This window comes from Thamnophis sirtalis, unplaced genomic scaffold (assembly GCF_051295495.1).
Source record: "Thamnophis sirtalis isolate CommonGarterSnake01/CBP01778 unplaced genomic scaffold, rThaSir2_p1.2 scaffold_6, whole genome shotgun sequence".
NCBI classification, from domain to species: domain Eukaryota; kingdom Metazoa; phylum Chordata; class Lepidosauria; order Squamata; family Natricidae; genus Thamnophis; species Thamnophis sirtalis.
The window spans coordinates 18753768-18779211 of record NW_028261386.1 but is presented as its reverse complement, the minus strand read 5'-3'; the positions used below and the strand labels follow the sequence as shown (position 1 = coordinate 18779211).

Genomic DNA, 25444 nt, shown 5'->3' with positions numbered 1-25444 from the left:
GTGATGGTCAGCTGATGTTCAGGATCAGCTGATGATCGGCTGCCTGTCCTTAGTCAGGCAAGAACGCGATACGTCACTCCGTTACGAGAACAAGCCTCCGCCATCTTTGTTGAGGGCAGGCCCGGCTTTCCAGCTCCCGAAGTTGCAGCGTTCAGAAACTGGAATCAAGTCTGGGTGTCGTTACAAGTAACGCAGGCAGAAGTCTTTCAGCGTGTGTTGCCTTCAGACACTTACATATCAGAGGTCTTCAAACTTGGCAACTTTAAGACTTGTGGACTTCAACTCCCAGGATTCTCCAGGCAGCTATGCTATCCTGGGAGTTGAAGTCCATAAGTCTTAAAGTTGCCAAGTTTGGGGACCCCTGATAATTTTATTTTATTGATATATTTTTATTTAGCTAGTTTGTCAAACATGCACGAGATAACAGGTATAAGTATAAACGTGGACATGAACACAGGAAATGGGTACGAATAAATGGGGACAATAGGACAGGGAGGGTAGGCAGGCACGCTTGCAGACCTCTTAGGAAAGGGGTGAGGTCCACGCTACAGTTTAAGGTTAAAGTTAGCGGGGGGGGGGGGTTTGAGGATGTAACAACAGATAGAGCATTCCAGGCATTGACCACTCTGTTGCTGAAGTCATATTTTCTGCAATTGAGTTTGGAGCGGTTTACCTTGAGTTTGAATCTTTTGTTTGCCCGTGTATTATTGCAGTTGAAGCTGAAGTAGTCATCGATAGGTAGGACATTGTAGCAGACAATTTTGTGTACTACGCTTAAATCAGACCTTAATCGGCGTAGCTCCAGGTTTTCCAAGCCCCAAATTTTAAGCCTGGTGGCTTAAGGGATTCTACTGTGAGCAGAGGACTGGAGGTCTCTTCTGGTGAAATACCACTGGACTAGCTCGATTGTATTAATGTTTGATAGAGTGTGGATTCCATTTTTTCCCCAAACTTGTCTGTTATTCACCAATCTAATATAGATCACAGCTGACTTTAGTACAGAAAGGGACACTATTTTTTTTCAGGGTGCGCATTTGACATCCGAGGTCATTTGAACGTGTATAGATAAATGTTGCAGCTATATTAAAAGGTAGACTTCAAATCTCATTAGCAGAGTATGATATTGAGTGGAGTATCAGGGATAACATAGCAGGCCAGGGCTGGACAAAGAAATAGGTAGAGCTAAGATCAACATTAAATTGATCTGAAGAAAGGTAAAATCCCTGGAGTTCAAGCTTGTCTTCTGGTGAAGGTGTAATTAATTGGCCTAGCAGTAATATGGCAGTCCTTTGCTACTGTCTTCTGGAGGAGGTTTTCTTTTCCACAGCGCCTGGTGGTTTCCCATTTCAGATACTTTTGAGGTTTAATTCTACTTAGCTTTTTTGCTAAGTAGCCAAAATTGTCTGGATGCTGCCTATTGTTGTGAACAGTTTGATTTAAATTTCATCTAATTAGGATTAATGCATTGTATTTAATGTCATGTTAATATTATAAATTGACATCAACTTTTAGAGAGGCCCCAGGCTGCTTGCATAAGCCATAGTGCATGATGTGAACCAATTCTGCAATATTTGGGACTCCTTCGGTTGTAGCTTATGCAAGCTATGGTGAAACAACCAAGTGTAAATGTACAGTCTTTCAAGTCTTCAAAAACAGTAATCTATTTTCTCTTTTATGAGTTCTCTTCTTATAAACATCTCAGCCTATTTAGCACTATGAGAAGAGTCCAGTATGAGAAATGTTTAAAGTGTCTGCGGTGCTACATAGAGTAATGCATTGCTGTTCAGTTGGCTGTTGAGTGTTTGATTCCCCTTCCCATCAGGGAAACTGTCCAGGTTATAATGATTACTCTCCTTCTATTGTGCCCTGAAGTGTGCAATCAATTTCATACAAGGAGTAGGAACAGTACAAGTAGTTCAGGCACAGAGAGGTGGGAAATAGAGATGAAACCACTCAATTTTTGGACTGGACCCACATCAAGATCACCAATTATACTTTTGGCTTGGTGGATTCACTTCTGAAAAGTCACAGAATTACTCCTGAAACGGCTGTCTGGAGGAGAGCAGATTGGCAGTCTGGGGGAGGAATGGAAGTTTTTGGACACATCTGCCAAACAAAAGGCAAAATCAGGAACTCTCCATCACTGATTCTATATCCAAAACTACCAACCGTGAACCAGAGTTCTGACTAGCAACATATGGAATGCTGGTTGACATTTCAAGGAAGAAAGATGGAGAAATGGGAGTTGTGTCGGGAAACACCTGGCATGAGACTCTCTTGGTTTTTTGGAATCATAGCTGACGTGCTTTGAACTGTGAAAGCTTTCTTGGAAACCTTGACCCTGAAGACGCCAACTGCTTTGCCCCTTGAACTTTGACCACTGTAATAAACATTTTCTCTCCTATGAATAGGATAATGCTGGAAGAAATGTCCTTCTGGGTTCGGCTCCAAGTGGGGAAAAAGACCCTGGAAACATGGAGGCTGTTTGGGAAGATGGTTTTAATGGTAGACAGGATCACATGGCTTGAGGTCCTAGGCAAAAAGGGGATCACATGCTTCGAAGATGTTGAGTGAAGAAAAAGAAGTGAAGGGGCTTGCTGGGAGTTCCTGATTTTTTTTATATTCTTTGTTCGGCCCCACCTCTCTGTTTCCTGTTTCTGGGTAAGAAATCTATTCTGATTGGTTGTCAGACTCCAGGGATGGGGGGGGGGGGTGTCTTAGCTAACTTTGTAGGTTGTGTGTCTTTTGAGTCCCAAGCTTGGTTGTGTTCCCAGGACCTGCGATGAGATGGGTAAAGGGCTAATACTCATGCCTTAATCCCATCACACTGGGGCTGAATGGGGAGATCTTTGTTATGTAGAATAGACTGGCTCAGGCATTTTAATGGACCATTGACAAAGATGGAAGCTATTAAGACTGAGTCTGTTTCCTGCCTAAAACATGTTTCTCTATTTCTTATCCAGGGAAATATAATATTCTGCCTTCTTAATATTTCCCAGGATATTTCATTTTTTTAGCAGAGTGGTGGGTTTTAACTTCCTACAATAGCTTTGCCCAATAGGATATTGCTACTGGTGGTTCTCAGCATTGAACTCCATGTATGTTTTTTTGTATTTTGATGAGCCAAGATTGGACTCCTATTGTATCTTTTCCATTTATTTTAACATATTTTGCCAACCCAGCTCATTATAGTCATGATCTCCCTCCCCACTATTGTTGTTGTTGCTGTTGTTGTTGTTATTATTATTAGCCTTTGCACAGTTAGCCAGATGTTCAGACTGGATTTGGCATTTTTGTCTGCCTATAAAGTTCTTCTCAAGGACGTGGGATAGGCAGATGTGGATGTTTGATGGTATTGCAGATATTGTCGCAGGATGTCAGCTGTTCCAAGTAAAGTTGCCTTTCGCAATTGACTGATGGTGAATTTGTCAATGCTGTTTAAGTGGTGTTCCAATGATTTGGGGATTGCACCTAAGGAGCTATTATTATTGGTACTATTTGCCACCTATCTCATCATGGGGCTACTTTTTTATTGTAAATAAAAACAATAAAATGATAAAAAATATTGTTCTTGGTTACCACTCTATGTACTGTATATTTGTTATTGATTTGTTTTCTATTGAGTTTTAATTTTATGTTAGGTACCCAGAGTCACGGTTGAGATGGACAGCTATATAAGTTGATTAAAATAAGTGACTACATAAATCTTTCCCAGTGGAAACACTTTTGAAATAATAACTAAGTAATTTTTTCCTGGTTGAAACATACTGTATGACAGAAAAAAAAAAAGACAGAAAAGAAGAAGCATACACAGTTTTTCCTGAAATCCAATATGCCACTGTATTTATTATCTTGTGATTAAACATGCTAAGCAGAAACCTGCAGCAACGGGACAGTATTTCCCCACACTCAAAACTTATTCCTTCTGTCTCTTCAGCATCTCCTTCAGATATTCAATCTGGGCACTCACGCAGCTCCTGGCGGTGCCCCCAGGGGAAGTATACTGCTCCACGCTATGCTGATGGTTGAAGATTTGTGAGATATCACTTCCCATCATGGGGCTGGAAGGAGCAACAAGAAATAGCTTCAGTCAGATATTACGGAAAGACAAGTCTTTGAAACCTAAAGCTTCTCTTTTCACACATTTTATCTGGCCAAGAAACAGAACGCAGAAACTCTGCAAATAGGAACAACTGTCACCTTCAATGGCTCCTCCTAGAGCAGGGGTGTGGAACGATGGCCTCTTTATGACCTGTGGACTTCAACTCCCAGAATTCTTGAGCCAGCCATGGGATTCTGGGAGTCAAAAGTCCACAGATCATAAAGGGGTCATTGTTCCCTACTCCTGCCTTAGAGAATGAACAAATCATAGCAAGGCAAGTGGACTACCCAGCCTAGCTTACCTAGGCTAGAGATATGCAACTTCACATTCTAGAACAGAGTTTTCACCATGCTGGATGGGGAATACTGGGAGTTGAGGTCTACACATCTGAAAGTTGCCAAATTAAAAACAAACAAACCACTGTCTTAGAATTTGGTGCTGCCTCTCAAGGTTTGGGGTACAGTCTCCTCAGCTCATACCAATGTGATCACTAAGAGTAAATAAAGAGCAAATAAAATGAAACCAAAGTCAGATTTCTGGCCTGGTTCTGCTATTGTTTTAGACTGCAACCCTTAGCATGCAACTAAAAAGCCAAATGTGGCCCTCAGCCTGGAACACAATTTGTGACTCAATACAACCCTGTGAGGTAGATTAGGCTGATAGACAATGGGCCTTTCTGTGAATTTTCTGTTTAAGCAGGGATTTGAACATGGATCTGGTACTTAATCTTAACCCTCTATTCCTTTAGCATTGACTACAAAAGATTGCTTACTTTATCCCCTTTATGATTGTACTTATAAAATAGTTTTTATCATTACATTATTATGTTGTACTATTCAAGGGATAATTTCCATCCCTGGGAAAAAAAGATATGGAATTGTGGGGTCCCAGAATAGATGACTAATAGCATAAGTCTTCAGCATTCCATAAATGTGACTTATCTCCATATCCAACTGCTACTAGAGGTAGTAATATTCTTCCTTGTTTTCAAGAGTTAGCAATAGCAATAACAGACTTATCAACCTCTTCATAGATTTTACAGACCTCTCCAAACGGTTTATAGAGCCAGCCTATTGCCCCCAACAATCTGGCTCCTCATTTTACCCAACTCGGAAGGATGGAAGGCTGAGTCAACCTTGAGGCGGTCAGGATCGAACTGGTGGTGGGCAGAATTACTAATACTGCCTTCCAACCACTGAGCCACCATGGCTTTTAAAAGCAGTATCTACATACTATAGGAAAGCCTTTAAAAGCTCCCATAACCCAATACATACTGAATTCCCTTCAGGTCATCCATGGATAAATGATTAAGAGTCACTCCTTTGCTCTCGGCTAAACGGACTGCCTTCCCCACAACAGTGTGGGCTTGTCTGAACGGCACCTGGAATACAAGGGGAACAAAATTAGGAGGCTTAAATATTTTTCAGTCTAATTTTTATCCTCAAAAGATCTCCAATGTTCTGAAGCTGACATTTCAGTGCTGACTTTTCCAACTATTTCTGGACTATAGAATGTGACACAGACATGAAATGCAAAACCCAATGGCAGCATCATTTATGAAGGCTCTTGGACTGCTGCTGGGATATTCTTTGAGTTGGGCAGCCCTATAAATCCATTAAATTTAGTAACAGATACTGGAAGAAGGTACAGACTTGTCAGTATAGACAGCAATTCCTCGGGCTCAAAAGTTTTCTCCAATATTTATTCGGGGTCGTAAGAAAGGATATCCAGCCCATTTCTTGCTCAGCTACATCCTGTGCCATTGGAGTCATGGTCTTGGCACATGGATATAAGTGATTCTATTCCCCTACAAGCTTGGATACTCACTCCTTTGCGCACCAAATAGTAAGCAAGATCTGTAGACAACATTTCAGGGGTCAGGGCTCTTTCCATGTTATCCCTGTTGATCTAAACAAATGAATGAAAGAATGGTGAGAAGGAATCATAATTATCACATGTTAGCTAGTCAAAGTGAATGGATGCATTTTTAACCATTATTTTTAAAAAAATCATGGCAGTTACATTCAATTTGGCAAAAGCATACTGGGATTTCTGCTCCTTGAGTGTCAAAAGTAGTTGTAGGCTGGAATAAAGGAGCAAAAAAATATTTAAGCCATTCTAGCTGATAGGATAAAGGGGATGCGGTGGCTCAGTGGCTAAGACGCTGAGCTTGTCGATCAGAAAGGTCAGCAGTTCAGCGGTTCAAATCCCTAGCACCACATAACAGAGTAAACTCCTGTTATTTGTCCCAACTCCTGCCAACCTAGCAGTTCGAAAGCATGTAAAAATGCAAGTAGAAAAATAGGGACCACCTTTGGTGGGAAGGTAACAGCATTCCATGCCTAGAGTCGGAAATGATTAGCATATACTGTATGTGCGAGGGGAATCTTTACCTTTACCTGTAGCTGATAGAATAACCCATCCTGCTCACCTGGAGAGTGGAGATAACTCCGGTGGTAACTTTAAGCACAGTGCTCAGGGTATCCATCACATCAATCACAGCTTCCTTATCTTCCTATTTGTAAAAAAAAAATGTTGAAAGAGGGTTACCTAAGAAGATAATGGATGGTAGGGGAAGAACATCATCTGTCCCCCAACATCTGGTATTTCAGTGCATGTGGAAGCTAATATACTATGGGGAGAAACTTCCACCTTTTACAAGGGCTGTCTCCAAGGGTAAGACTCAAGGTCACCTTAGCCTAGTAGCCAGTTTCCAGTAATGACAAGGTCCTTAGTAAGCTCCAGTACTAAAAGATAAACCACTTCCAAACATGGCGATTCTGATAATAATCACATACAGATCCTCCCCAATAATGATCACGAGGGCCATGTGTCAGAAATGTAATTCTATATTTGCTAACCAAGCAACATTCAATGGCTGCATTCACTTAATGTTGAATATGGATATTGAATTAAGCTATTTTCTAGATTTGCACTTTAGATTGCATGACACACTAACCTGTTAGCCATAACACAGGCACACAAAACATTAGTCAACCTTGGCATCTTATGCACGTATGTCTCCTAGGGCAGGGGTGTCAAGCCGGTGGCCAACAGCCCAGATGTGCCACATGCAGGCCATGACCACCCCAGCTCCACGAAGGGAAAAAACACCGTGAAACATCATATAACAGCAATGTGACGTCACAAGTTTGACACTGGTGCCCTAGGATGTTTAAACCGATTAAGTATGTTGTGTGATCACAACCTAATTATGTCAGCTTAGAGTAGCCTGAAAAGGATCTGACTGGAGCAGAAGGCAGCCTATCTAAGTCAAGATTCTCTGAAAGTGGTAAATTCCCAAAAAAGAAAATTATTTCACAACAAAGAGAAATGGACGTAAGGATGAATTATGCAAAACAAAACAATTTTGGATTTGCAAGTAAGCCAAGGAAATGGTTAGCAGGAATGTTATCAAATTAGTAAGATTGATTTATACCTCACAAAAAGCACAAGATAATTGTGAATGGCTGAAGAATTATGGGAACTGAAATCCACACATGTTAAATTTGCAGAGGTTAAGAAGCATAAGCCTAAACTAGCCTAGGTGCTCACCAGCTGCTTTCTGGATCTTATCAGCCCAAAGTCTACCTTTAGCTAAAGAATTAGCCCCAAACCACTTGAATTCAAACATTGTTCTCCTCTTGCAGCAGGAAGTTACAGAATCACAACTACATAGTCTAAAACCAGCTGAATATGCAGAGAAACAGCAGCTAGAGCAAGCCTTGATGATCAGATGGAAAGAATCCCATCATTTACCTGCAGATCCTTGTTATAGGTACTGGGAAGTCCTTTCAGAATCACAAGGAGTCCAGTAGCCTGCAAGAGGTCCAAAAAGCTCTGTTAATATTCCCAGTTCTTGGCCATGACATCATCAAGGGCAGTAAATCCCCTCACCTCACTTTAAAGGCTACAGTCTTTTGTGCGTGCATCAATATTCTAGCCCACACCCCACCCCACAGCTTCATGAATCCTTGTTTTCTTAGAAAGCCTGCATTAGCTTTCTTCCCAGGTTCCTCTTAACTCCATCCTCAGTTTACATTGAATATTTAACTTTTAAAAATAGGAGCTATAATTGTGTAACATCCTAATCTTCCTTCCTTCTGTGGGTCGTCCCAAAGGTGTTTTTTTTTCTCTCCAAAAGGCAACTGGACTTTGTTTTTCCTTGAAGATGTTTTGCTTCTCATCCAAGAAGCTTCTTTAGTTCTGACTGAAGTTCTGTGGGGTTTATATGTCAGGACTAACGACTTCCCTTGCAAACATATTCCTGGCTTACTAAAGCATTTCCACCAACTCAGTGTTTTTAATTGTGATGCTTGTGACACGAAGAAACAAGCAAGCAAACAAACAAACAAATTCTGTATTAATGAAACCTGAGCACTTACTCTTCCAATCACTCGGCCAGCCTTGCTGCGGATCAATTCAAGGCTATCGGGATTTCTTTTCTGGGGCATCAGGCTGCTCCCAGTGCTTTAACCAAAAAATAAATAAATATCATGATGCATCTGCAAATATCTCAAGCTTCTAAAGCAACGTATAATTCTGCACTATTAGCATGAATTCACAAATTTTCTGTTCAGAGGGGAGGTGGGGTTATTTACTTATTTGCTTTCCAACTGAAGAGGGTGATAGAGGAAATGCCCTGGTGCAGGGGTCTCCAACCTTGGCAAGTTTAAGCCGGGAGTTGAAGCCCTCCAGGCTTAAACTTGCCAAGGTTGGAGACCCCTGCCCTGGTGCCCAGATCTCTGGTTCACTGTTGGAAACTCCATCGCTAGGTACTGTAGTCAGTAATTGAAACGTCACGTGACTGCGTCAGAATTATGAATTCGTTTCTGTTTCCATCATTAAGTGAATCAGTGCAGTCATTAAACAAGACATCACGCGACCACAACTTAAAATTTCATTTCTGCATTGGTTGCTAAATGAGGCACTTGATAAGCAAATATATTGTCAGTATTGTCTTTTCAACTTGACTTTTCAAATTGCTTCTGCTTCCTGGATGGTTTTATTACTGAAGTTTTACGATCGCAGTGCTCATTTGATTCGCTGTATTTAATGTTGCACGGCAAGCTGCTTTCTCAGTGAAAAGACAGTAGAACAATATTTTGGGGAGGGAAAAAAGGTTATAATTGTAGGAGCTCCAGATAAGAGTCTCCATCCATGCAATACTCAAAGTTACTGGACTCTAGAATGAGACTGCTAGAACAATGATTTGAAAGTATGAGAGATGCCCCCAAATTACCAATATGCATCTGAGAGAGTGATGAATCCAAACTCCTTTGTGGCATAGAGAATCAGATCTTCAGATAACCTGCTCAGGTGGACCATGATCATGGAAGCAATGTAAAGAAACTCCACTGATAAAAGAAAAAAGGGGGAGCGAGAGTGGGGAGAAAAGTCTAAATTTTGTTTCTGAACGAAAAGCAAAGTATGCTGCTCTCCCTGGCTAGAAAACAATCATTGCATAATCTAGGGATGTAAAACTAAGAAGTATCCCTAAAACCATTCCTTGTTGAGACCTGGAATCTCCCTGCCATTGAGGACCTGTATACTGCACGAGTTAAAAAGAGGGCTGTGAAAATACTTACAGACCCCTCGCCTCCTGGACATAAATTGTTTCAACTCCTGCCCTCAAAATGACACTATAGAGCACTGCACACCAAGACAACTAGACACAAGGACAGCTTCCCCCCCCCCGCCCCAACACCATCACTCTGCTAAACAATTTCCCTCAACACTGTCAAACCATTCACTAAGGCTGCATTACTATTACTATTAATGTTCTCATCGTTCCTATCACCCATCTCCTCCCACTTATGACTGTATGACTGTAACTTTGTGCTTGTATCATTACAATTGATATTGATATTGTTTCCTAATATCATTTGCTTATCTGTACCCTATGACTATCATTAAGTGTTGTAGCTTATGATTCGTGACAAATGTATCATTTCTTTTATGTACCCTGAGAGCATATGCACCAAAGACAAATTCCTTGTGTGACCAATCACACTTGGCCAATAAAGAATTATATTCTACTGTGGGTGATTTGGCTTAATCTTTTTTGGGGGGAGATTGGATGGGTTTTAAGAGATGACATGAAAACTGTCAATCCCTATAAGACTTAACACATTCATTTCACCCTTCAACCCACCCATCAAAATCAGAACCACATTCTGGCATTCTGGCTAATGTATTTGGGGTTTGCAGCTTTTGACCTACTATGCATGGGCCAGCATAGCTCTTGAGAGAATCACACAAGCATGCCCCTGTTCAACTCCTCCCCTTTTTTGTGTGTAATCATATTCTTTTGCGACTTTCCCCACAATGGACTGCCAAAAAGAAACACAAAAGCAGTGTATCTACCCGCAAAGTCTCGATCGCTCACTGCATCCATGCTGTTGATGCTGATGGTGGCAAAATCCAGTTCTGTGATTAAAAGAAAAAAAAAACAAGGGTACAGTTAATTCCAGAGATTCTGGGAATAGGATTCCAACATTTCTGGAGGGTCCCAATTTAGAGAAGAAAATCCATGGGTTCCCCACCACCACCCAAAGGTTCTACAAGCTGGCATGTAAGACTCAACAGTCATGAAATTCAACATAAGTATCAGTGGTGAAATCCTTTTTTTTACTACAGGTTCTGTGGGTGTGGCTTGGTGGGCGTGGCATGGCATAGTGGGCGTGGCAGGGTGGGTGTGGCAGAGGTATTTGTCCCCAGGACTAATACCTCTGTATGTCTCCATGCTTCAGTGACAGAAATTCTCTTGTTAGGAATGTTAACCTCACTCCCATCAAACTGTTTTAAGAACAAAGTCCCAAATGGCTTTGGAAGTATTTAAAGCAAGGTTAAAAAAGAATTAGTGGCCCTGAGATGATAGCCATCTAATCTACCTGGCCGATGATCGTGGGTGGACCAAGGACTCGGTTTGAAAACCACTGCTGTGAAACATCAAGAATTATGTTTATCACTCTGTGTGGGGACTTCAACATACTTGTGCCTAACCCTTGATCTCATTCTAATCCCTTTGCCTTCTGGACACATTTCAACTGCTTATTCAAGCAGAGACATGATAAAGCTCACCTCGGCGGAGCAGTTCACGGTCCAGGCCAAATGGGTTGCCAGCCAAAGCCCCACTGCAAGAGAGAGAAAGATCAGAAGGAATCCTTAAAACATCTACAAAGGGAAAAGGCACCTCACAGGGGAAAGTGGGCCCGAATTGCATGCCCTAGATCCCCTGCAGTGCTCCACAGTGATCGCGTGTTGGAAGTTCCCTCAGTAGCATCCTATGGAACAAAGTCAGAGGGTCTTGGCTTTGCTGGCCCCAATAATGTCAATGATGCCAGTCTAGCTTTGGAAACCCAAGTCAGGAATCTTAAATTGCATTCCTCATTTTGCACACACTTTCATTCCATTTCCTTCGTGTGAATGACCAAGTGGTGAAGCACTTGAATGGTATTTCATTATTAATTATAATGCACCTAGGCCACGGGTGTCAAACCCGCTACCATGTTGATGTCACATTACGTAGAGTAACTTCACGGAGCTGGGGTGGGTGTGGCCTGTGTGTGTGAACGCATCCAGCCCATGGGTTGCCAGTTTGACACCCCTGATCTAGGCCTTCCCTAGTGATTTCTCCTTATTTTTTTAGTCAATCTCCCTATTACAGGTAGTCCTCAACTTACAACGGTTCCATTACTGACCACTCAAAGTTACAATAGCACTGAAAAAAAGTAATCTGTGACCATTTCCACACTTATGACCATTGAAGCATCCCCATGAGTATGTGATCAAAATTCGGCCACTTGGTAACTGACTCATATTTATGATGGTTGCAATGTCCCAGGATCACGTGGTCACCTTTTGCCACCTTCTGACAAGCCAAGTCAATGGGGAAGCCAGATTCACTTAACAAGTGCAGTGATTCACTTAACAACTGTGACAAAAAGGTCATAAAATGGGGCAACACAAACTTTAAAAATGTCTAATTTAGCAACAGAAATTTTGGGCTCCATTTTTGGTCATAAGTCGAGGTTTACTAACAGTATTAAACCAATGTCATCCATGATCCTTGCCACCATGATTATCTCAAGGCTAACAGATCAAGGAAACAATGTTTTGTGTTGTATTTTCTTGGTCCAAGCTGATGCCCAACCTATAAAATAATATAGTTCAAAGGAGAATTGTGAAGAAAGATCTCTTTGCAACTAAAGTCATTTCCCTACTATTAAGGAAAATAATGATGCAGAAGGCAGATTATGTCATTAAAATGCTATCAAGTGTAGCAGCTATTTATCCCTATTATATCATAGTTTGCAAGTAGTTTGTATAATTACTGCCCACATAGGAAATGTAATATTTCGTATCTAATAATATTTTAAAGATTAGAAGTGACTTTTTTCAATTAAATTTAGCCAAGGATTGTACAAGCCAGAGAAATGTCAAAAATGATGTCTGTCTTCATGCCTCCTCCTCCTCCATTCTTCTTTGTCCTTCTGCTTTCGGGCAAAGCATCCAAATTATGATTCTCTTGTCAATCTGTGAGATGTACGTTTTTATGTGATTGCATATACCTATTTCTGGAAACAGAGTTGAATACAATAACAGACTGGCTAAACTAAGTGTTTGCAAATACAATTGGGAGGGAGGAATTATTCTATTTTCCTCACCCATATCAAAATGTCTTGATTTAGATATGGTCACAGCAAGTTAGTTTGACCTCTATTGGCCCACAAACATTTTCTGGGGGTGGGTGGGGTTGCTTTTACCTTCCCAAAGGCAGAACGTTGATCCTTTTTTTGGCCTCAAACAGGCGCTCGTGGTCTCTGGCCAGAGCGACAGCAAAACTGTGAGAAAAAGGAAGGGGAAAGAAGGAAGGAAGAGAGGGAGGGAGAGAGGGTAGTTCTTTGTTAGAGAATTTTAATAGGTGCAGATAATAGGAAATCTTTACAGCAGCAAAATTGTTCTTGATATGGACTGCAGAATTTGATGTAAAAGTATTAACTTAAATAGTGTACACAGCCATGTAAGCCCTTCTCAAACAAAGGAAGAAATAGCATGCTAAGCATTCACTATAAGCAAGAAAAATAAATACATAACATTTAAAAACTCAAAATTTTAAAAGCAACATTTGATGGGATCTGGGTTTTGAATCTGGAAGTTCAATTCCAAACTAAAAGCGTGTCTATTGTCAGATGCAACCTTTTATTTTCCATTTTCATGGGACCCCAGCGGTTGTTATAGATGGTGGCTGTAATTTGTTTGACAAAGCACTGACAAAAGTTAACTCCAGAAAGTGCTAAGGGATTGGTTACCTGAGTAAAAAGTGGCTCCATCTGATTGGTTGAGCCTTTTGCAAGTGGGTGTAACCAGGAAATATCACCTCCATTTCACTACAACAGAAAAAGCAGATCACAACATTACAGATTTACCCTTCATTTTAACAACGAGGAGACAATTGAAGAGGGGGGAGAACCCAACAATTATTTATGAAGCTAATCATCCTGTCACATTAACAAGGAAAAACATGGTTTTGTAATGGATGAAGGAATTCACAGATGAAAAATATATCCATGTATACCAGTTGTCACATTCTATTACTATGAACCAAAACAATCTCCAAATTACTGGGAGAAAGCAACTAGGCTTATGTGCCTATTAATTGTTTGTTGTGATCAATGGCAGGTCAGACTCAAAACCCAATGAGGTTTACTAGGCAGTGATTAGATCTTAGTGATCCAAGTCAGAAAGTAGCTACCAACCCTATGCAGTTGGCCAGCGTCCTTTTACAGTCCCCGAGGGTCTGCTTTGGAGGGAAGCTATAGGGCAAACCCCCTGTCCCTTACTTGTACCCTACACAAAGCTCAGCCCTTGACAACTACACAAAGCTCAGTGTGGTTTCTTCAGCTGAAAAGGCTTTGCGTGTATCTCAGATATGATGAAACTAATTCAGGGAGAATATGTATGCTTGGAATTTTTTTGTCATTAGCCGATAACCCGGCTTTGCTCGGGTATTTATTTATCCTAATTCTGTATTAGGTTGGCGGCCCCTGGTAGAGTACTGTGAAGCCTTTACCAGGGCATCTCTGCTGTGCTGTATAGTAGATGCCATGTTAAGGCACAACAGGCTGTATCCTAACACTATCACACTAATGCACACTATCACTGTCAAACGTACTGTGATATAATAGATATAATTCATTCCTTTTCATTTCAGCAGCCCAGGCATTCCAGAGTTATGTTGGAACACACAGTCACACATGTTGAGGGGTGTTAGGGATGCCCACAGTATTTGTTTCCAGAGAGTAAATCATCTGTGTACCAAGTTTGGTTGAAATTGCTCGAACTGTTCCGGAGTTATGCTGGAACACACACACACACACACAAACACACACAAACACACACAAACAGATACGATAGATAGATAGATAGATAGATAGATAGATAGATAGATAGATAGATAGATAGATAGATAGATGATAGATAGATAGATTTTGGTTCATCAAATGGAACCTCCATGTCGCGCCATATTTCTCAACCTTGAAAACTTTAAAATGTGTGGACTGCCATTTTCAGAATTCCCCAAGTCCAGGACAACTTTTAGGACCTTCTTAGTCTGGGTGATTCCATGACAAGAAAGCAAACAGTATTGGTGGTCCTCGTAACTAAATGAAGCATTCATTGTATATATGAGCACCTATAGTAGTTTCAAGGACTTGGTGCTTTGCTCACAGGTTAAGCATCTGGTCAGTCAGTGGGGGAATAAGATGGCTGGATGGGACTTCTCACATGTTTCCTGATGCTTTTAAGCAGGGATAATAAGAGTGAATTTGGGGTTATTTCAATAGGAATTTTATTAATGGAGGGACGATGGAATGGTGGGAGAGACAGTTGGGCTCAGGCAGATGATCTCAACCACAGCCTGTAAATCCACTAGACTTAAAAGAAAGAGCCAGGCTTACGTAGAAGCACGTTCCATCAGGGTCCGAATGAGCTGTTGAAGGTGAACAGACAGCATTGTCATGGAGCTCTTCATGAACAACCTCAGATCAGTCACTATCTGTAAGAAAGGCACACATTTGGATTTTCAAAAAGGAGACCGAAACCAATCGTGGCAACTTTGCCACTTGTGGACTTCAACTATTTTAACAACTGCAGTGATTCACTTAACAAATGGGGTAAAATGCGGCAAAACTTACTTAACAAATTTCTCAGCAACATACATTTTGGGTTCAGTTTGGTTGTAAGTACTACATGTTTTTTGGAGAGTAGAGTTCAGATAGTAGGTAATGTTTGAAGGCACCATTTAAACATCCCTTTAGAATAGCTAGAGACAGTGCTAAACTTAATTATTCTAGCAGGTATCCATTCTCAGTATAATGGAGCCTCATTTGAATGGATTCCTGCGTTCTTTATTCTAGAATGTCTGATAATGAAGAGATTAAGACATCTTGGGCATTTAAATCATTTGTGTGAAGATATTATCATACAAATGACAACACCGCCACCAAAAGGTTATCTGTTGCTTGTCAAATCCAGTACAGTGAAGCTTCTATCATTACAAATACAAAGAGGCTGTCATAAATTATGGAGGAGGACAAGGACTAAAATAATTCTGAATTCTGCATCCTGCAAGCCATCATTAATTAATTGCAAGAAGTAAAATATGAAGGGAGAATTTATTTGAAACTCCTCTTATAAGCCGGTTAAAATCATCATATTTGATCACATTTTTCTGTCAGATGAATATTTAACCAAAATAGGACTACAAATAGCTGTAACTATATCATATGCAATTTTAGTTCATTTCCAACATACGTTTTTAAAATAATGGAGTTCAAAAAACTTTAGGGGTTATTTTGGTATTGTTTCAAATCAAAGAAAACTAATTTGATGTTCTTTAACACTTCGTAATAATTTAGATTTTCAAGATCTTCCGAAGATCTCCTATTTCTTTGCCCAGAAAGATGAAACAGAAAGGGGGGAGGAGAAACATTGGAATATCAATATAGCTAAAATTATTTCGGAACCATTCAGATTATTCTTACTTGATCATTCCGGCTTCGTCCAGTGTGAAGCTTTCCAGCCACATCACCAATCAGTTCCTGAAAATAAAAAAAGTTTTCATTCTCCAATATTTCGAAGACATTGGTTCCTATAAGTAGTTGCAAAGTTTGATTATTTCCAAGATTAGCCTCCTGACACCATGTATATGTCTCAGAATTTTCAATTTATTCATTTATTTATAATAAATAAATGAATAAATTTACTTATAACTTTACAATTTATTCACTTATTTATAAATAAATAAATTTATTATTTTTTTATTGGCCACCTATCTTACCATAAGGTAATTCTGGTTGGCTTACAGTTACATAAACATTTAGAATATAAAAATCAGACATTAAAACTAAGAACGCATGGGGAGGGCTGGGGCAGAGTGGGGGAAAGTGGGATTGGTTATTACTTGAAAAATCACCTCCATTGCACCGTTCCCTCACTGGGGAGAGGAGGGGGGAAGCCAATTGGTAGAGCCATATCTTTAGACCCTTATGAAAAGATAGGAGGGTTGGAGCCAGCCTCACATCGCAGGGCAGAATGTTGCTCTTTTTCTAGATTCAGTGGGATCATTGATTCATTTATAGATGTATACCCTGCCTTTGCTTTGGACAACACAACAATCCTTCTTCCTACTTCTGATCCCACAACAACAACCCAGTGAAGTGGATTGGATGAGAGAAAGTGACTGGCCTACAGTCACCCAGCTGACTTTCATGCATAAGGGGGAACTAGAATTCAGGTAGCCCTAATTTCTTGTCCACACCTTCATTTAACCGGTTCAGCAAATTTATCTCACACACACACACCTCCCATCATACTCTTTTTCCTGGTTGGAAGAGCTCCACTCCTTGTTATCCTTTTTGTCCTACTCTACCAACCAATTGCTCTACCTGGAATAGCTTGAACATTTATTAATATTCCAAATCAACACAGCCACTGTAGAAACATTATCCTTCAAATCAGAAAATTTCAGTCAAACAGATAAACCAAACGAACCTTGAGTCTACGTTCAACGGTAGTGTGGATGTCCTCATCGGTTCGGCTGATTATCAAGCTGCCCTTGGAACACTCATCAGAAATCTACAATAGCACCAGTCAAAGAAAAAGTTGTTTAGTAATTCACAAAATGTCCTTGTTGTCCAGGGGAAAAAAGGAGGCTTAATGGATCATTCATGGGCTGAATAGCAAGGCTTATCCTTAGAAGTCCTAGCTGAAATCTTCTTGGCAGAGATCTGGAAGGAGTGACTATGTCCATGATATCATCAGCACAGTAGCAGCACTTAACAACTTTCCAGATGTGTTGGGACTACAATTCCCATAATTCTCAGTCTAAACTGAAACTCTTTGCTCTGTATTCACAGACTCTGGACCAGATTAAAGCTCTTTCCCATTCTAATTAATGAAAGATGGAAAGCATATTTCCATGCAGAGTTAATTAAGCCAAAGAGTGTTGGATTTGTGCCTGGTGACCCAGTATCAGAGGGATTCAATTCAATATACATTTTTTTGTTTCTTCCCATCCCTTTAAACTCTTTAAATAAAAATTATAAAGCTACTGGGGTTCATAAGGTGTGGCCTTGGGTCCAGTTCTTTGGTTTTCAAGATTCTCTAGATTTCTCTAAAGCCTCAACTTTTTTTTACTTGACCGTGTCATGTTAGTTCCTTCACAGGAATCTGATAAATTTATTTTCTCAGTCTCTCTATTGCCTCCTCTTTGTTGTGCATTAGGATTGCCTAAACAAAATTAGTTTTTTCTTGTGAAACTTTTTGGGCTTTCTTTATTTTTAGCACAGCAATAATAGAAAGACAACAGGTTATTGTGGAAGTCAGTGAATGAATATAAACAGACCTGCGGCTCTTTTCTCTGTTTTGTGTTGCATAGAATTTAATAAATTACTTTACATTTTGACCTAACTTCTCTACAGTTCAGAGAGTAACCAAGATGACAGCATGCCTATTCTAAAATACAATTCTAACTAATTCTTACTTCTTCTTACCTATTTTTCAGGCTCATGTTATATCAGTCCTAAGTCCTGTTGGTGTATCTGCATAGACTGACAACAGGCTTGGAGGTGACATTTACTTGTTACACAGTGCTTGGTTAAATTGGATGCGTGCTTTTAAAAGTGTGGGGGAAATGCTTCGATTATCAGTTGTTATTTTATTAAGTTTATAAAATACTGATGGAAATCCGTTTTGCAAAATCCTTTTACTTACAGATGAGATGCCCCATGTACTTAAGGCTACCTTTACTTGGGAGTTCTTTCTACCTCTACCACAGCTTTACCTTCTCTAATCCACTGATGATCTTCTCCATCTCAACTTTCGACAGAATTCCAGCCTTTTCCAAAGCTTTCGCATAAGCCATGCTTCCGCAGATATCAAATTCCGACAAGCGCTTGTCAATCTCGATCGAAGCGTTAAACTGTTCCATGATGGGGTCAATACTTCCCACTATCCTTCCTCCATAAAGTTTGTCACTCTAGGATGGGGAAAAGGGGAAAGCGATGTATCATAAAAGTTAATAATAACTTCTTCCATTGCCATGTTTGTATACTACCCAATTTTTTCTGCTGCTGAAGGTAGGCGCCCTCAACCCATGCCATGGATAAATATTGACTATTTGCCTTTTTTTGGGGTGGGGGGGAGCTGGCATTCTCCATCAGAACTGAAGGCAATATCTATCATCTAAAGCTGTTGGAATGTTCTTGATAGATTCACCTGGATGATCATCTTACTATTTGTCACATCCTAAGAGGTCAGCATGCTAATTATATTATCTTTGAGATAGAAGTCATGCCCCTATCACCATTCATAGTCACTTCAGCTTGCTGGGAATGTTTTATTACAAGGGCATTTTAGGAAGCTCACAGTTATATGGTATTTATACATCCATATTGCATACTGCCAAATATCAGGACTGGCCTTATGTGGACTGGCATCCTGAGGAAGTAGAAAGTTTCAGTGTGATGATTCAATAACAGTACAATAGAGTCAGGAGGCACTTTGAGGTCTTCTAGTCCAACCCCTTGCTCCAGCAAGAAACCCTATACCATTCTGGACAAATAGCTGTCCAATCTCTTCTTAACCTTCAGGGATGGAGCACCCACAACTTCTGAAGGCAAGCCATTGCACTGATTAATTGTTTTCACTGTCAAGAAATTACTGGCTTTAGTTCTAGGTTGGATTTCTCTTTGATAACTTTATGATGGTTTCTCAGAAACTGAGAAAAGAAATAATGACTTGGAAAACATTGAGCTTAGAAGATCTGATCATTCCTCCATTACCATAAAAGTAGTTACTGTCCCATTAGTTAATCATTTTCACCCTGAAAATTAACAAATCCTCACCTTACTACATTTAGGCATTAATGTCAAGATCTTGGGAACAAAAAAAAAGATTGTCACAAATTCTACTATTTAAAAAAAGATGAATGAATCATATGGTCAAATTATTAAAAAGAACAATCCTTCCTCCCATTAACCAGACAGTACAATCGTATCATTTCTAACACATGATACTGTTTTAGAAGATTTGTTTCTTATTTTCACTCATGTAGGCAGAATCCCTCTTTTGTCATATTTTACCATGTAAATAGCACCTAAAAATAAGTATAAGTAAATGTTTATTTTTAATTGATTCAATTTGTAAAGCCACCCACTTGCCAAATAGCTCCGATAATACTGCTTGCATAATCATTATTATTTTATCCTTTGTGTGGATATACATAAACTCATTGATTGTGGCCCTTGTGGTTGCACTACACAATGTAACTCTGTTTAATTTAACCTTGGTTAGATTTTCTGCAGTTTAACGAGCTTATATGGTTAATTTATCGCTGCACGTATAATGCAATTCAGAAAATTAGTTCAATTAGTAACTAGATTCATTCAGCCAGTCAGCTAGGATTTTCCTGCTAATATGACAGGCTTCCTATTAGATTCAGAATTCTGAACACCAGGTTTTCTACCACAGCACAACTTTTTTCACTAAATATATTTATTCAACTCTATCACTAGAGTCCAACTATTCGACACATACACACCAAACACCTTTCAAGATTTTCTTTCTATGTAGGACTCTGGCAAGATATTTATCGACTATGCGCCATATAGCTTGTTCATTTGGCTACCTGACAGCATAGAGTTTGTTCATTTTGAATGATATGCTCAGTACACTGCAGCACTTCCAAAAAGCCTTCTGTCAGCATGATTCAGGTGCATCTGTTGCCCTGTTTTCTCAAAGTAAACATGAAGACAGCATGTGATGTTTAAGGGCCAGTCAAAGTTCACTGGTCAGAGGAGACAGTTTCTGAGCCAAAGGAAGGCTAAATCTTCGCCCAGCAGTTTTAAGAGGTGGGGTGAGGGTATTTCTTCAAGTAAGGCCATTTCAATGTGATATTTGTCACTTCTAAATGCTCTCTGCTCAGGACAGGAAGTGGACCAAAGACAATTTAATACCGATCGCTAATTTTAGCTAAGTAAAGAGATATTGTGAAATTGCAGGCTTGGCAAATCCACCAAAAGAATCATTTGTTCCTTATTCTGTTATACTTTGCCAGGGAATAAAGGTTTTAATTTTTGTAGTAGGGCCTTATTAGCCATACATATTTTCTTTGTGAAGTAAGGAGATAACAATAATCCAAAGTACCTCAAAAGTCTTCAACCCCCTATCTTGGGCAAGAATTCTCATGCCATCCCAAGCAAATGACTGTCCAACATTTGCTTGAAAGCCTCCAGTTATCTAACAGCCAAAACTATACAGATAGTCCTTGACTTACAACCACAATTGAAACTGGAAAACTTGGCATTAAATGGTGCAGCCATTAAGTGAAACATCACATGATTGCAATTTGTGAACTTCCCTGATGGCTTTCCCATTGACTTTGCTTGTCAGGATCCAGCTGGGAAGTTTGCAAATTACAATCATGTGACCCCAGGAAATTGTAATCACCATAAATGTGAGCCAGTTGCCAAGCAGCTAAACCGATCACATGACTGCAGTGACACTACAATGGTAATAAGTGCAAGAATCGGTCATAAGTCACTTTTTTCAGTGCCATTGTAACTTTGAACAATCTCTAAACAAATGATTGTAAGTCAAGGACTTCCTGTAGGAGGCAAATTGTCTCATTGCTTAAGAGTTATCAAAGTCAGGAAATTCCTCCTTATTTTAAGTTTGTGTCTCCCTCTGTAAACCTTCCATCCACCAGTTCTTGTCCTATATTCAAGATACTAGGGATAATAAATCCACATCCCTTCTCTATGATAGCCCTTCAAGAATTGGAAGACTGCTATCAGATCTTCCCTTTAAGCCTCTGTTATTTAGGCTGAACTTCAAACATTCTTCATAATATTTAGCTTCCAAGCTTCTCACTATCTTTGCTGCTTTTACTTGTACTCCTTTCCAGCTCATCAGCACCCTTCTTATGTTGAGGTTGACTAGAAGCAAATGCAATACTATATTCCAAGTGAAATCTAACCAGTGCAACATAATGTAAAAACTATCATTCCCCACAATCTTATCATACCTCTGTTGCGTTAGCTCTTTTGCCAGGTGTAGCACATGTTTGCTTATGAGCAATCTATGATCTAACATAACACCCAGATCCTTCTTACAAATGAGGTGTCCTTGGTGCTCTCAGTGCTAGTAGAGAGCTAGCACTAGGAGCTAGTACTTGTACTAATAATGTTACCTAGGTTGGGTAATGAAAAGTTTGCAAGAAAACAACCAAGCTCTGAGAGTACAAAACTAGTGTTAAGACAATTCCTTTTTTTTGTACATATATCCATTTCCCCCCATCTAAACCTATTTACCTACATTTTTTTAAACACTGAATTCATTTTGTTAGATATGTTCAAATCTAAAATATCCTTCTGAACCTTTGACCTCTGCTCTATATTGACTGAATCCTGCAGCATTGTACTGAGTGAAAATTCCTCCTATCTCCTTATCTAAATCTTTTATGAAAATGTTTGAAGAGCATTGTGCTCAAGATAGCACCCTGAGATCCCACTTAATGGATTGGTGTAATATAAGGTAGGTATATTATTAAGGACCAAGCATTGGGTTCAATCATCTGAGTATAGGAACTATCGATACTAAGAAAAATGCTATGCATCATCTTCTGAAATCTAAGTACATTACATCCGGAGTATTACTTTGCTCTATTAATCTAATCACTTTCTCAAACAAAAAACGAAGGTTTGTCTATTTTTTAACGGAGTCATGCTAGCTTCTAGTGATCTTGATCCTCTGTAAATGCTTGAAAACCTACCTCTTGATTATCTTTTCTAGGATTCTCCCAGGTATTAATATCAAACAGACCAGTTTCCTGGGTATAGTTCTCCCCCCCCCTTTTTTTTTTAAAGATAGGAACAAAATTAGCTTAGCTTCAGTTTTCTGGCACTTTTCCTGTCCAATGGCCATTCTTTAAGATTACAGTTAATGGTTCTGAAATCACATCTGTCATTTCCTTTAGTTAGGAATAGTGTTTCTCAACCTTGGCCACTTTAAGAGAGGTGGACTTCAATTCCCAGCAAAGTGTTTGGGGAAGCCTGGGAACTACTGATCTTGGGTATTATTCATCCAAAGACTTAAATTCATTCGAAGTAGTTTGGGGTGCTCTCATCAATTCCTTACCTATTTTGGCCTACGCTTCTCTTCTCCCTCATTGTATGGCTTTTGATAGATTGGATCATTTTGTCCTTTTATGAAAATAGGATGGAATTTAGGAATGAAGCAGTTCAGATTTCTCCACCTGGATTTCATGATCTTGCTGTCTTTTCCATTCAGATTAACTGTTCCCTTAATTTACAGTGATGCATTTCGAGATGACCTTGGCCATCTGATTTGCGATCTTCAGTTCCCAAATTATTGGGTGCTAGAATCCAAAGCCCTAGTTCATATCCCTCGTCTTCTACAACTCTGGGAATACATTATATGGAACCGCTGAATGGATGTGCATGACACAGGAAGCTTAAAGGTTCAGCGTAGTTATATTTGCACCATATACAACTTGGTTAATATTTCCGCAGTTGGCTTTTGGTGCCATGTTTGATATGCAAGCCAACTTTTTTGATTAGTATATGCTTGAATGTATGTGTGAATGCAGAATAAGAATGAATGGAGTAAGTTAAATTGTATAACTACAGCCCCACAGAATAAGACTGCTGGTACACTCCAGCCCAGCAATTCTCTAACTAGTGTGCTAACTAATCTTTTAAAATTGAGGGAAGAATATTGGAAACTTTCTGGTGGCAGAGCTTATTCTTGATCTCTGAGCTATTGCCCTTCCAATATAATGTATGAACTGATGCTTCATGCTAACTTTTACAGTATCAACTTATCTAGATGTGCTGGACTACAACTCCCAGAATTCCTAACAAAGCTATGCTTCCATGGCTGTGAAAAATGTGTTTTAACTAATCATCAGACAACTGTTGCCCTAACTGCCATATATTCCTGTTTGACCATCATTCTTCTTTGACAGTCATTCATTCTACCATCCTCTCTTAAACTGCGTTCTGCTCCTTTCTTTTACTACTTTTTACGCCTCAAATACAAGTTGTGCAAATCATCTGGAAAGCATCTGTTTCCTTCAACAATGTTCTCAAAACTCTAAATTTTTCAACATGAATTAGTGCAATTACCTCCCCAGGTATTTCTTCATTACTTACAATAAACTCCCAAATATACAGTCTTCATTTATATCTAATTTTGAATGAGTTTTAATCATTCTAAGAATGAAAGCTCCTTAGGGCCAGAGATTTCAAGGTATTTCTTATCCTCTCTGCTGTATAATAAAGCACCTTTCTTCACTGCTGAAGAATGGGGTTGCAAAATGTTTATGATTCAGCCTCGGACTTTTGTTTAAAGTGCATTTCACATACTAGTTAGTTAGCCTGCCTACCTAATTGGGTTTTTCCCTCCGATCAGATGCCCTTCAGTTGTTAATAACTCAGTTAGTAGGGGAGATGGTGTAACTCAAGCCCCATATAGCAAGTTAGAGAAAAATGTTCTAGATATAATCTCAAAAAACAGGATCTTTCCTACTCTACAAATAAGAACAACTAAAAAAAAATCTTTAGTTGGACTGGATCAAATCTATCTAGTTCTCGCCTCTGAAAGAGAACAGCAGATCTCCCTAGGAGCATATGGATACCGCAAGTAAGAACGGCTGCATCCTATTTGCTTTTTGAGGGTAGAAATGCAATGTTTTATACCATGGCACTTTTCCTCAGCTAATATAACTGTATGAAATAGCTCCAAAGTGGGAGGGGGGCATAATCAGATATGTGCTCTGCGGCCCTTAACAAACCTTGAAAGTGGTTCACAATCAATCAACTCCACCACATGCAGCCCCATCGGAACCTGCCCAATCTCTGAAACGGTTCTCTACCCTCGTTTTCCCCCCACCCCATCCCACCCCACGCAGATCTCTTGGGGGCCAGGAAAGGAGATAAGCAGAGGTCGTTTCCTCGCTCAGAGAGACATGAGGGGAGAAAGTTTCCAGATGCCCCACTCACCTCAGCTGCCATGACGGACGATTGTGGATTTTCTTTCTGGTTTTCGCGAAGAACGTGGAGAACCTGTCAGATAGAAGGAAGCGATCATTGCAAACAAGCGGACAGTTAGTCTGACCCACGGAGAGAGACAGGCAGGCAGACACACATAGACAGCCGCTCGCTCGCTCGCTCGCTCGCTCCAAAGAGGTCCCTGCCAGTGACTCGTGCAAGATCCGTAGAGACGACCGACTCACCACACTGCGACCCGATCAGCCGTTGCAGGCTTAATCAACTCACCTCCCGGGTGTGCAACCACCAGCTATCCGAACTCCTGTAAATCAGCCTGTGAAGGGTCTCCTTTTCAAGGGATCGCTGCCTATAGGCCACGCCCCCCAAGGCGGGGTTTGCTTCCAGCTGGGATGTCCTGCCCACCTGCCCTTCTTTTGCCCCCACCCCCACCCTTACCCCTTAAACGGGACTCTATCCCCTAACAATGACCCACAGAGGACACCCAATTGCTTATTTTTCATATTCTCCCCATCCTAAGAAATTACTTAAGTTCCAGATTCAGAGGATGCTGAGTTTTCGTAGAATAATAGCAAAAAAAAGTGCTGTGTATGTGGGTATTTTGCACACATTAGAAATCGGAAAAAGTAACATATTTTGGATAGTTTTGCCCGGCCAGATTTCTACAATGCAGGACACAAGAGGGCAACAGACGGTAACATTCCAGCTTATCGTTTTCATTCGGCTGCTAGTTTTTTTAATTAAGAAA

At 40.0% G+C, this 25444-nt stretch overlaps 1 protein-coding gene across 1 annotated transcript; it reads right to left on the bottom strand.

Moving 5' to 3' along the window:
* Positions 1 to 3814: 3814 nt before the first annotated feature.
* On the bottom strand, positions 3815 to 25059 carry ASL (argininosuccinate lyase). The gene is made up of 17 exons (XM_014075118.2): positions 24967 to 25059; positions 24691 to 24753; positions 18450 to 18644; positions 17159 to 17242; positions 16150 to 16206; positions 15064 to 15161; positions 13417 to 13494; positions 12871 to 12948; positions 11186 to 11238; positions 10469 to 10531; positions 9345 to 9459; positions 8488 to 8572; positions 7862 to 7921; positions 6534 to 6617; positions 5930 to 6010; positions 5377 to 5483; positions 3815 to 4061 (listed from the first exon to the last, which is right to left on the bottom strand). Exons 2-17 carry the CDS (start codon positions 24700 to 24702, stop codon positions 3917 to 3919), a joined length of 1395 nt encoding a protein of 464 aa, XP_013930593.1. The 5' UTR covers positions 24703 to 24753; positions 24967 to 25059; the 3' UTR covers positions 3815 to 3916.
* Positions 25060 to 25444: the final 385 nt, after the last annotated feature.